Genomic DNA, 12,638 nt, shown 5'->3' on the forward strand with positions numbered 1-12,638 from the left:
AAAAAAGGATCATGTTACTGTTATGATTCATGGATCCATTTTAGTTTTAGCAAACCTGGTTACCAGCTAAGCTACCATACCTCTTCTGGAAACACTATGACTAGGCCAAATAACATTGTCAGGCTCCCTGCATGGAACCCAGCAGAAGCTACTTAGACACTCAAGTTGGCTTGGTTAGATAAACATCTTTATTGCATATCAGAAAACATCACATGATTGCCCTAAATCAACCTGAGAGTACAATCGCTTCTTATACACTTTGCTATTTAAGGCTGGTGTTTTCCCCATCTTTATGTTTCCATTCTGAGTATGTTTCTATACTGTACATATCCCCTAGTGCATGGGAAGCAAGCATGTAAGATCATCTTTACTTTAGATATTATTGCAGAGAACATCATTAGTATGAATGCCGTCATACTGGACTTTAAAACCAAATTATAACACCCTGGCCCAAATATGGTAAGACTGAGCAGTACTACACTTAAATTTATCAAGGAATGCTATATGTATCACAAGTACACTCAAGACTGATAAGCAAGTGTATGCCCTGATGTATGACAGAGTTCAGTAAAAATGGAGCCTTGCAGCTTGGCTTGTAGGCAGGGCAGGGCAGGGCAGGGCAGGGCAGGGCAGTCTGGGAAGGGAAGGGAAGGGAAGGGAAGGGAAGGGAAGGGAAGGGAAGGGAAGGGAAGGGAAGGGAAGGGAAGGGAAGGGAAGGGAAGGGAAGGGGATATGCTGTATATTTGCAAAATTCGGCTTTTGAATTTTTCTCTGTGGACTTATGAAGAATATATCTGTCACCTTGACACATTACACTATTCTATCCTGTTAATAGGATGAAGAGAGACATGTCATCTTGGGATGAGCAGGGTGGCAGAAATATACCTATCAATAAAAAAACTGGAAAACATGATATTATCTTCTTATTTGTAGACGTATTTTAAATACAGCATAGTAGAGAAGTAACAAGATAGCAACATTTCTTTTCCAAAGGTCCACGTGACCTTTTTCTTTACTGTCTTTTTTAGTAATAAAAATCTCTATGACTCCAGGGCCTGACCTCAGTCCTTTTTGTTTTTTGTTTTTCTTTTCTTAATACATTTTATTAAAAGATTTTACAAACGTTTAAAAATCTTCTGGAGGAAGAAATAGTGACAGCACTGCAAAATCTGGAGCTGATGACCACAGTGAAGAACGAAGAGCTGGTGTGTTGACCAGCACTTTGGAATGTCTCCAAAAAATGAGAGGATTGGAAATTGTCCTCATGCACTCTGAACAGTTACTGTCCCTGGAAGGATTTCAGCACTGGGAGACAACACAAATAGCGATCTTGCTTGCAACTGCAGTCAGTGCCTTTTAAAGGACACTACATTTGCAAACTTCCTTTTCTAATTATGTTCGGAAATTGCTTGTTCCCTACTTATGAGCTATTAGAGGAGAAGAGATAACTAGCTGCATTTAAAACTTTTTTAAAAAAACCATTGATCATTTCCAGAAATGCTACTGACATTTCTTCAAATCTAATCATAACATGTGAAAATACAACTCTGCAACTTGATTATACTCTACCTACATGTGTTTAAGACAGAGATTAGTTGCTAACTCCATTCCATTTAATGCCTACATATTCCACTAGGTAAAAGAAGTAGAAAACCTTCTATTCTACTGATTTACTTAGTATAGATTTAAAAGTAAAGAAATACTGAAAATACTTTTGTGTATATCTTATCAAATCTTTTTCTTTATTAGTTGTTCCTTGTTGTTTAACTCAGGCCTAAAAATGATTATGTAACATTTGGGGAAATATATGCAGCCCAGCAGCCCAGCACTGGAGGCCAAAATGGAGAAAACCTCCACAGCCACCATGTATTTCCCTTTGGTGCTCAGGTAGGATGGAACAAAGGAGAGCCACACACTGCAGAAGATCAGCAAGCTGAAAGTGATACATTTGGCTTCATTGAAACTGCTGGGGAGCTTCCTGGAGAAAAATGCTACTGTGAAACTGGCAACTGCCAGAAGGCCCATGTAGCCCAGAACACAGTAGAACATGGTAATTGAGCCTTCATTGCACTGCAGGATGATTTCCTCAATTTCTGAATGCGTGTCAATATCAGGGAATGGCGGAAATGTGAATAGCCACACCGTGCATATGCCTGTTTGAATCAGGGAACAAGAAAGAACAATGGAGGTGGCCAGTCCTCTTCCCACCCATTTCCTCATCCTGGATCCTGGCTTGGTGGCCATGAAAGCCAGAACTACAGTGATGGTTTTTCCCAGCACAGAAGATACAGCCACGGAGAAGATGATGCCAAAGCTAATTTGTCGGAGGAGACATACTATATCGCCAGGGGCAACGAGGAACTGCAGTGAGCAAAGGAAGCAGAGAAGGAGAGAGAGGAGTAGAACATAGGTGAGATTTTGGTTATTGGCTTTGACGATGGGAGTATGGTGATATTTCAAAAATGTGGCCAGCACCACAATCGTGCAGAGAGAAAAGAAAAGTGCCAGAATGACTAGGCTTATTCCCACTGGTTCATTATAGGACAAGAAAGATATTTTCTTGGGAAGACATGAATCTTGGTCCTTATTTGGATATTGATCTTCCAGGCATTCAGAACAGTCATCCATATCTGTAAGGATTAAAAAAAAATTATTGATCTGTTATATTTCCATTACACTTCTTATTGGATATGATATTTCAGTGTCTTTCTCCTGGTTCCCTAGCTGCCAGCAATAGTTTCAGGTCATGTTCATCTATTATTATTGCTATCTTCCAAGAATTGGGATACAATTGCTTTGCTCAATAAATGAAATGAAGGAGGCTAATAAGGGCCCCCCAGCTAAATTTCATTTTAATTATTTGAGATAAAACATAATTAATAGCAAAGGTTTTCAACCTTCAAAGACTCTCTTAATTAGAGTTTCTGATTAGGAGACTAGAGGTCAGTGTTCACTTTACCTCCATCTATGTTGTTTCTATTCAAATTCTTATTGAAGTCTACATGCAACACACTGAAACATATGATCCATGCATGAAGAAGAATCTGATTGGACAGACTGGCCTATTAGAAACATATACTTCTATAGGTAATTATATGCCAAACACTTAATATGTAATCTCCAAGCCTGGATGGAAATGGACATATAATTCATGTTGGGAAAGCAGGATCTAGAGCGGGTTGATCAATTGTAGATAAAATTCTTATATTACAATGTCCTGGGGAGAGGCAGATGTAAAAAATGACATCTTCTCTGTACATGGCTTTCCTAGGTTTTGTTTTTCTTTTTGATTCATTATCTAGAGTGTTTTGGAGGAGGGAAACCCTCAGATACATCTATTGAGAGGCACAAATACCACTTGTGATTGGCACTTGTGTTCTAAAACTTCCTGAAGCGTGAGATGCAGTCCCAGTGGGCTCTTCTCTGACCTGATATGTGTAAAGGGAAAAGTCCACCAAGTATGTATTCCCATTTAGCTCTGTGTAGCCTCTATATGAATAGTAGAAATTTTAACTAATTTCAACCTTCTATGCTGATAAAATTGCAGATTATATGATCCTAATGTTTCTTTATGTGGATGATGCCCTTCGCCAATAGAAAAAAGCAGTTAACTTAATACTTCAGTACAAAAAACAGAACAAGCTAGTACTTAAATCTGAAAAATAAAAAACTCTAGCTTTCATAAAAAAGCTAAACATCAGGGTTGCATGGGATTGAAGACCTTTATTGTTCTAAATATTTTACAGTGGTTTCCAACTAAGGTGTCTGAAATGCATACCATGAATACATCACCCAGTTGGCCTTGCCTTTCCTTTCCTTTCCTTTCCTTTCCTTTCCTTTCCTTTCCTTTCCTTTCCTTTCCTTTCCTTTCCTTTCCTTTCCTTTCCTTTCCTTTCCTTTCCTTTCCTTTCCTTTCCTTTCCTTTCCTTTCCTTTCCTTTCCTTTCCTTTCCTTTCCTTTCCTTCCCTTCCCTTCCCTTTCCTTTCCTTTCCTTTCCTTTCCTTTCCTTTCCTTTCCTTTCCTTTCCTTTCCTTTCCTTTCCTTTCCTTTCCTTCCCTTCCCTTCCCTTCCCTTCCCTTCCCTTCCCTTCCCTTCCCTTCCCTTCCCTTCCCTTCCCTTCCCTTCCCATAACAAAAGAAGGGGAATTACAAAAGGAGGCAGCACCACAAACCTTTGAGGCTAAAGCCCTGGTTAAAATCCTGTATGCTGCTCTAATGAGAATCTTTGCTAACAAGGACCCATTAGATCCTGTTCAAAGCGATTTTTTGAGCTTCATATTAGTGGTTGCTCAGGGTAGCAAATGAGCTGCTCAGACTAGAGAAGGGACTGCTGAAACTAAGCTACAGGCTTGGAGATTGATGATTAATTACTGAGTGAAGGTGTAGTTTTTCCAACAGTTTTATTGCCCTTAGTTTTTCTAGGCAATTGTTCTTTTACCTGAAAAACTACTCTAAAAGAAAATCTGGCTTCATGCAGGTTTTAGCATTCATATGAGCATTTTAAGTATCTTTGGGATATGAGCAGACCAAATAAACATTCTCTCAAATACTAAATGATATGGAGCACCAGATTGAAATCAACAAACTGCCACAGGGCATTAGAACTTGGGTTGTAAAGCAGACATTCCAACTTGCAAAGTATATGAATATTCTTAGATTGAGGCAGCCATTTTTTCAGGGCTAGGCACAATATCTTTTCCTCTGCATTTTTACAGAGTAAGTACTATAAAATGTACAAGCCAAGTGTACTAGTTTGTGTACATCCAGGAAAATTAAAAAAAAAAAAGTCATCTACTGATGTATTGTAATTTTTACAGAACTAATTGGAATAATTATGTTCTACCTCTGCTAGGCCAATACCCAGTATCAATGGATAAATTACTATGTGATTCTCATTTTTTAAATTTATTTATTTAAAATATCTATATAGCTGCCCATCTTATCCAGCATAACCCTGTGTGGCTTACAAACAATGATCATCATGGTAAAAACCATAAAAACCAGCAAAAGAATTCCTGGTGGCCCCAGAATCAGCATCCACCTCCACGTCCACAAAGAACTTCCCTGGGCTTCAGCCACACAATACCCTAGCATTTGTGGGAAAAGACAGGTCCCGAAGCCTTTTTGGAGGATGAGGAGGGTATCAGCCTGCTTCATCTCAGGGGGAAGGGTGTTCCAAAGGGCAAGGGTGGCAACCAAGAAAACATGCTCCCTAGGCCCCCTTAGATGTCAACACTTAAGAGAAGGGACCTGGAGTGCACCCACCCTGTCTGACCTGGTGGAATAGCCAGATTCAGGAAGTTGGCAGTCCTGCAAGTAACCTTGTCCCACGCCATTCAGAGCTTTAAATATGATAACCAGCACCTTGAACTGCATCTGCAAAGAAACTGGAACCCAGTGCAGCTCACACAAAAGTAGTGGAACATGGGTAAACTATGAGGCACCTAAAACTGTGCACACTACTGCATTCAAGATCATTTTGGGATAGCCCTCCAGGGCAGCCCCAATTACAGCCCATTGCAATTATCCAGCTGGGAAGTGAGCAGGATGTGAGTGACCATGAGCAAGGCACTCCTGTTCAAGAATGGGTGTAATTGGCATACAAGATGAATCTGTACAACTGCCTTCCTAACCACCCACTACTGAAGAAGGAGCTGCTAGTCCAGGAAGAACCCCAAATTGTGCACCAGCTTCCTCCAAGGAAGTGCAACCCCAGCAAGAGTCAGAGATATCTCACCAGACCCAGGAGGACTAAACACCCAGAGCCACTCTGTCTTGCTACTGTTGAGTCAAAGCTGGTTCCTACCCATCCAACCCTTAGAGGTTCCAGGTACTGGGCACAACTACCAAGACAGCATCACTTGGTCAGTCAGGAGTGGTGATCTATAGCTGGGTGTCATCAGCATACTGATGATATTGTAAACCCTGTGCCAGCAAATGACCTCTCTCAGGAATCTCATGGACTAGTTGTGGAGGAGGGGCAAAAAAACAAGAGCTGAGGCTTCTCACATTGCAGGGGCCTAGGTTTCGACTACTCCCCCTCCACTAACACTGACTGTAACCTGCCACAGAGGAAGAAAGGAACTTCTGTCAAACAGTGCTCCCCACTCCCAATCCCCAGAGCCAATCAGAAAGGTATCAAATGCTGCTGATAATCCAGGATGCTCCTTTTCTCAGATAAAAAATTATTCTTCACCCACAGAATACCTGAATTTTGTGTGGTTGCAGTGAAAATGAGGCTACAGCTGATGCAAATTTGAATATTACTGTTTTTCTTTCTAATTATTCCTATGTCATTTTCTGATCAAAAGAAATGAATTGAGGACTTTCTATGCTTGCAATTGGAATTTCGTGACCACAGTTGACCATTGTGCCTCCCTGCTCATGCTCTTGGTTGATTATTAATTGTTTTAAATATTCATATTTAATTAATATATCATTGATTTATAATTATGATTTTTGCTGAAGGAAAGGTAAGTGACTAGTTTATTATTCAACTACTGAAAAGAAAAGAATCCCAAGCCTTACTATAACTCTAAATGAAATGTTGTGAGATATAAGCTGATGTGCTCTGTCAGTTGAATGTGACATGGCTGGTGTGACAGAGTGAAAAGATTGAGACTCCCAGGCTCCCCAGTTCATGTGATACAAGCCAGTTTTAAACCTTTAACTCTTTGCCTGAAGACTTCCTTTCAAGAGGGAGTGGTGTGGGCAAAATCTGATAACAAACAAAAGAATATACTTCAACTTCCATGCTTATTTGTTAATGGATCTGCCTGGTAAATTCTGCAGAATCTTAAGATTTTATTTCATAATGTCTCTTACCATTCAGGCTTGACATTTTCTCTTTAGGGCAGGGAAGACAATCATAGCAGCAAAACTGCTTCCCCTCCTGCTTTCTCCTGAAATTTCCAGGGAGGCAGCTCTTAGTACAGACAGAAATAGGGAGTGTCTGGTCCAGAAACGAGGAAAAATAAATCCATTAGCATTCTTACCAGTTATCTGCACACAGAAAAAAATAATATGAGTGACAAAAATCATATAGCTGTAGTTTCTACAATTAGAAAATAGGCACATTACCCAGGAATTGATAAATTTGAACTAATAAAAACACTAGTAGGTAACCTTTAAAAAATTTGAACCCACTAGAAGCACTAGTAGGCAACATTTAAAAAATGCAGATCTCTCTGTAAAGTACTGAAAGAGATAGGATTAGTAAGTGGAGACAAAACAGTTATAACTATAGCACGTCAATGCAATACTTAGCACAACATCCCAATTCCTTTTTCTGACAAACATCATACAAAGGGGACACATAGAGACAGAGATTTCAAAGGTGAACATTACAACAGACAAAAAATATTTTATTTCCATCATAGTTCCCATGTGCTGGAACAGCTTCCCTGAAAAAATCAGGGTGTTGTCCATGGTGATGTTGCTTAAGATTCCCCCCACCCCACCCCACCCCAGCCTTATACAAACACACATCCAGCAGCCCACACACAGAAAGAATACATTTATATTTTCTTTGTATATTAGAATCTGTAGTGAGATGGCTGGTGACAAATTTGAAATATAAATAAATAAAATAAAAATAAATAAATGCCATTCAAAAGTAATCACCTGCCTTCAGAACTTACTTGGTTGAAAGTGCTGTGCCAGGTGATGGCTTCATCATGAATGGTGAACTTTTTGTCTTCAGAAGGCCGGGGATCCAGCTTCCCAACTTTCACTCGATGGAAGGACTGGTTTGGGAATGTGACCCAGTTTATAATATCAAATCCAACTATCAGTTCCCTCTTCTGATCAAACAAAATCTCATCCCCGGCACTGTTATTAAATGAAATGCTTTTTAGAAACTGGTGCAGCTGAATATCAAAGAAGACACAAAAGTTGGTAAGAATGTCATTACTGAATAAAACTCCATGATATCTAATGCAACTCATTACGAAGCTTCCTACAGTCACATACGGTCGTATTGCTCCCGAACACATTCCTTTTCATTTTCCTATATATTCCATTTTCATCAAAAATTGATTCCAAATAGTCCACATTTCTCTAACAAGTTGCTTTAAAATTGCAAATCAAGTGAAAGAAAAAGAACAGTGATAAAAAGATATATGATCAAAGATAAAAAGAAATGCAAGATATACTTGCATTTAATATGGCCACATGAACAAAATGATTTTGTCTGGCACAGAAATATAACAGCACTGGTACTACTGAATATTTTCAGCTGAGGAACCATGCACTTGGGGAGCAAAAATAAAACATTTCCAGTTCATCCCAGAGAGGAGAGAGCCAGCCTGGATATGGTTATAATCTGGAGGGTCACATTTCTGATATGGCCAATGTTGCTTTTGATTCTGATTTTCATCTAAAATAAGAATCACCAAATTGGGCCTAGACTACAGTATGGAAAGGTTACATTTAATTTCTAAAATATAGGAGGTGGCTAAGAGTTATTTTGTCTTTCTCATTTTCTAATCAAATCTGTATCTATCTTCTCAGAAATAAGGAGCTATGTAATTCAAAATGATTAAACAAATAATATTTTATATTTCTATACATGTGTACAAATATATATGGTATAAATATAAATGGAAGGACAGAAAAATAACTAGATGTATAGTTTTGACTGATATTTTTGTCTTGGGTTTATTATTTTACATAATTACTGCTTTTTTCTTATAGGTAGTTTCAATACATTTCATTAAGGAGTAACAAAAACCATTCTGGATATCACTTGAGGTCCAAAGACAGGGAAAACCTTTATCCTGGCTTCTATGTTGTGGAGCAATTCTTAGTAAATGTGTATGTGTATGGTTTTGTATTGGCGATTAGTGGTCTGATAAATCTAACCCATTTATTGATTAAATGAAGTGATCTGGATGCATATATAAAGACATAGGCACTCAATAGATTTAACGGTGACAGCTCGATTCCATACCTGCCATGGCTGTTGAGTCTGAAGATCCAGTTTCCCTCTGTACAGTTTTCTTTCCTGTTTTTGTTCAATCTTCAGGGCATGGAAAGCATGTGCCACAACATACACTGCATTGTATATATTGTAGCTATGCCCAGTCATCCTCATTTCAAAAAAAGACCCAGGAAGGTTCTCCAGTTTCTCCCTCATTGTGCAAATGCCACTATCTTTCTCATTCATCAAGGGACTGGGAAATTCACAGTCAAATGCATGCACCCACACATCTTTGATAAAGCCATCTTCTCTTGATAAGAAATGGTCCCTTTCCTGAACAAATTGCTGAAATCCTGGAACTTCATTGGAGTAAACTGAAAAGGACAGGGCACCATGGATGTCTTGAATATCCCAGCTCCTTTGGTAAAACACAGATGCAAGATCCATTTGGGAGAGCATGATCCACACCTTACCTTTAGGCTCCATAGACACTAGTTCCATTTTAGGAAGAAGTAGGAGTAGCCTCAAATGCAGAAGAGTTCTTTCATAGACAACCACTGCATTGGCTTTGCTGTTCATTGAAAGATGATCTGTTTCTACTAGCCATTCCAGATCCTCATAAAGGCTGCTGATATAAAATGGTTTAATTCTTTTTAAGAAGGCAATGCAAATGCCATGAAGAGGAAACATTGAAAATGTCATCCTCACAAATCTTCCACCATCGTCTTCTTTTACAAGGATCCCAACCCAGGTCCACCTGAAGTGCACAAGTAGATGAAGCAGCCCTTTGTATTCATAGCTTTCATCAGGAACCATTTGATAGAAGGAAAAGGACTCAGTTTGATCCTGCATCTCTGGATGTGACCCATATATGAACTAGATGAAAAAATAAACAAATAAGTGGAAGTTTAAAGAAGGGATGTAAATGAAGAATGATTCCGAAAAATAAACAGTTGGTAGGCTAAAATTTCCTGAAAATAAGGAAGGTTATTATGGTATATAAAATTTAAAGTTGCATTTTGTGTCCTTTGATAATATACTGTATATGCACACAGACATTTTAGCCTGCTTTTCTTTAAAAATAATCTCAGGAGGCTACTTTTTAAGGGAACTGTTTCAGCTGAAGAAAGAAAAATACGAAACGTCACCAGAAAAATGAAGGTTTTTCTCAGCTTCTCCCTAAGAATACACACACACGCACATGCGCGCGCACACACACACACACACACACACACACAAATAAATAAATAAATAAATAGATGCAATTTATGAACTCGGTTACTGATTTTGAATATGGTGAATAATTCCACTTTTAAATAAATGTTCTTAATTCACTGAGTATTTTATGATTGTACCACTGGATTTTTTTTTCTAAAATAAATTTTTACTGGATTTGTTTATATGATTTATTGACTATTGACTCATATGTTTTATTGACTTTATTAAAGAATAAATATGCAATATCTACAAGTTACAGAGATGTAAAAAGATCAGAGATGACCTCATAAGATCCCATGACTCACTGCACATCCTACCTGTGGAACTTTGTAGATTCCCAAGATATCTCCCATGTCAATGGAGGTTTCAGAATAAAGAGCCCCAATGACTGAGATCAGGTTGTTCTGGATGCCACACTTATAATTTGGGATCAGTCTCTTCAAAGGTGAAAAAAGTTCCATTGTGGCATGGTAAGTCCATGTTCCATCATAGCTGTCAAAAATATTGAAGCCCAAGGTGATGTTGGGCAAGACCTGAGGGTTTTCATTGATCTCCTTCACAGCAAATATCAAAGCCAAAATATGCTGATAAAACTTAGTCTGGACTCTGCAATGACAATTGTAATAGAAGATACATTCTATATCTAACAAAAAGTATGGCAGCAAACATATGAGCCATCAAATCATTTTGTTCTTGAATATAACACTTGATCTATCTTGCCAATGAAATATATTTTAAACAGCCACGCCATCAAAATGTCATTCAACTAGAGACATTTTGGACAGACACAGTTCTCAGTTCTCATGATCATGGCTTGTTTCAATGTCTGAGTTCACATTTTCTGGCTCCGGCCATTTTTGGGTTCTACACTACTTTTTTGGGGGGGGGGTTATTTTGGTACTAAGAGGAAGATAAGTGTTTTGAAATGCCATGGTCTTTTTCAGGAGGGAGAATTCTTTGGCTCATGTCATTTTCTCTCTATTGCTGGCATTTTGAGGTCAAATGGTTAAAGACTAGCTGCATTCCTGTTGAGAAGGCTTTGAAAGGTGGATGTATAAATAAACTATTTGCTATTTTGCTATTTGAAGGTATTGGGTAATGTCATTAATCTATGTTGCTAAATATAGGGGTGGGTCATCTTATAGTTATGTAACTATAAATGTATGTTTTTAAGAGCATATGTTAATATGACATGCCCCCCCCCCCCCATTCAAATGTGTCTGATTCTCGGATAATGCCTGGATATGTCCCTGCAGTTTTCTCGGCAAAGATTTTCAGAATACACTTTACCTCATTAAAAATGCCCTTTAATATTAACAGAAATATAAATATTTTACTGTCAGAAGTCTAAGATTTCCTTCAACATCACTTTTTACCAGTACAGATAATAAATTAGTAAATGTACATACCCTAAGTGGCTGATATATGATATAAACCAATTAACAGGGTTTTAATATAAAAACCATTCTTAGAACTAAGCATTTTTTTTTCCAGGTTCAGTGCACCTTAAATCTTCTCTTCAGAAAAGCTGGTTGTTATCAGTTCTTTTTCTTTTCCAATGATAAAAATTGCTGGCCATTTCCTTAAACATTGCCATTCCTATACCAAATTCAGTGAGTCAGTTAAGCAAAGAAGACTTCAACTAAAATTAACAAGAATGAAAAGTCAAGATCTCATTAATGTTTGAACTGAGAAATTTCAATTTTTGTCATCCCATAACTAATTCTACTGATTTTGGGATTATTATTACAGGATACAATCTGGAATACTAAGCAACATGATATAACAAAACTTACATGGGTTCTCTTATGAATGAATGGTGGGGATTTTCATAGAAGGTAACTGGATCTGGAGGCATGAGGACAAGGGAAGTAATGGCACCCATGATGAGGTCACCGGGTTGGAAATAATTATGAAGAATAGGGAGAGGATCATTAACCTTGCAATTTTTCATGTCAGACTTGCAAACCATACCAGAAAACAGCAGGAGCAAAACTATGAAGATCATTAGCCCAAACATATGTCCACAATAGACTTTATTGGATAATGTTTTAGAATCTCCAAGGTTACATGAGGTTGATCTATGCAGACACCCACTCCTCACGATACTTAGTTAATTCTGAAACTCTGAAAACAAGTCCTAAATTATCAGGAATAATTCTGGTAGCATTTAGCTGTTACCTATGCTCTAGCTCCAGATGGGAACACCCAGGAAATATGTGTGCTGTTCATAAATGCTAAGCTGTATTCTTGCTGTTGCATATATATTTGATATCAGAGCTTTAAGAACAAGCAGAATTAACAATAGTAATTATGGCGATTACATGTGGAGGGAAAATTGCAATAATTACATTTTCATTTCTCCGTGGCATTGTGAAAAAAAATGTTTTCTCATGTCTAAATACTTGTCATGCCAATCTGGCTAATAAATGTCATTTTCAGGTGAACAAATCTCAGAGAAATCAATTAATTAATGAAAGAAGAACATTTTTTTTAAAGAG

The 12,638-nt window shown here is 38.0% G+C and overlaps 1 protein-coding gene across 1 annotated transcript; it reads right to left on the reverse strand.

Moving 5' to 3' along the window:
- Positions 1–1,728: 1,728 nt before the first annotated feature.
- LOC112542758 (vomeronasal type-2 receptor 26-like) lies at positions 1,729–6,942 on the reverse strand. The gene is made up of 2 exons (XM_088142483.1): positions 6,825–6,942; positions 1,729–2,630 (listed from the first exon to the last, which is right to left on the reverse strand). Exons 1-2 carry the CDS (start codon positions 6,838–6,840, stop codon positions 1,729–1,731), a joined length of 918 nt encoding a protein of 305 aa, XP_087998609.1. The 5' UTR covers positions 6,841–6,942.
- Between the last annotated feature and the right edge of the window lie 5,696 nt (positions 6,943–12,638).

This window comes from Python bivittatus, unplaced genomic scaffold, assembly GCF_059951505.1.
Source record: "Python bivittatus isolate LINGU-HERP-01145 unplaced genomic scaffold, Pbiv_v1 ctg000440_np1212, whole genome shotgun sequence".
Classification (NCBI taxonomy): domain Eukaryota; kingdom Metazoa; phylum Chordata; class Lepidosauria; order Squamata; family Pythonidae; genus Python; species Python bivittatus.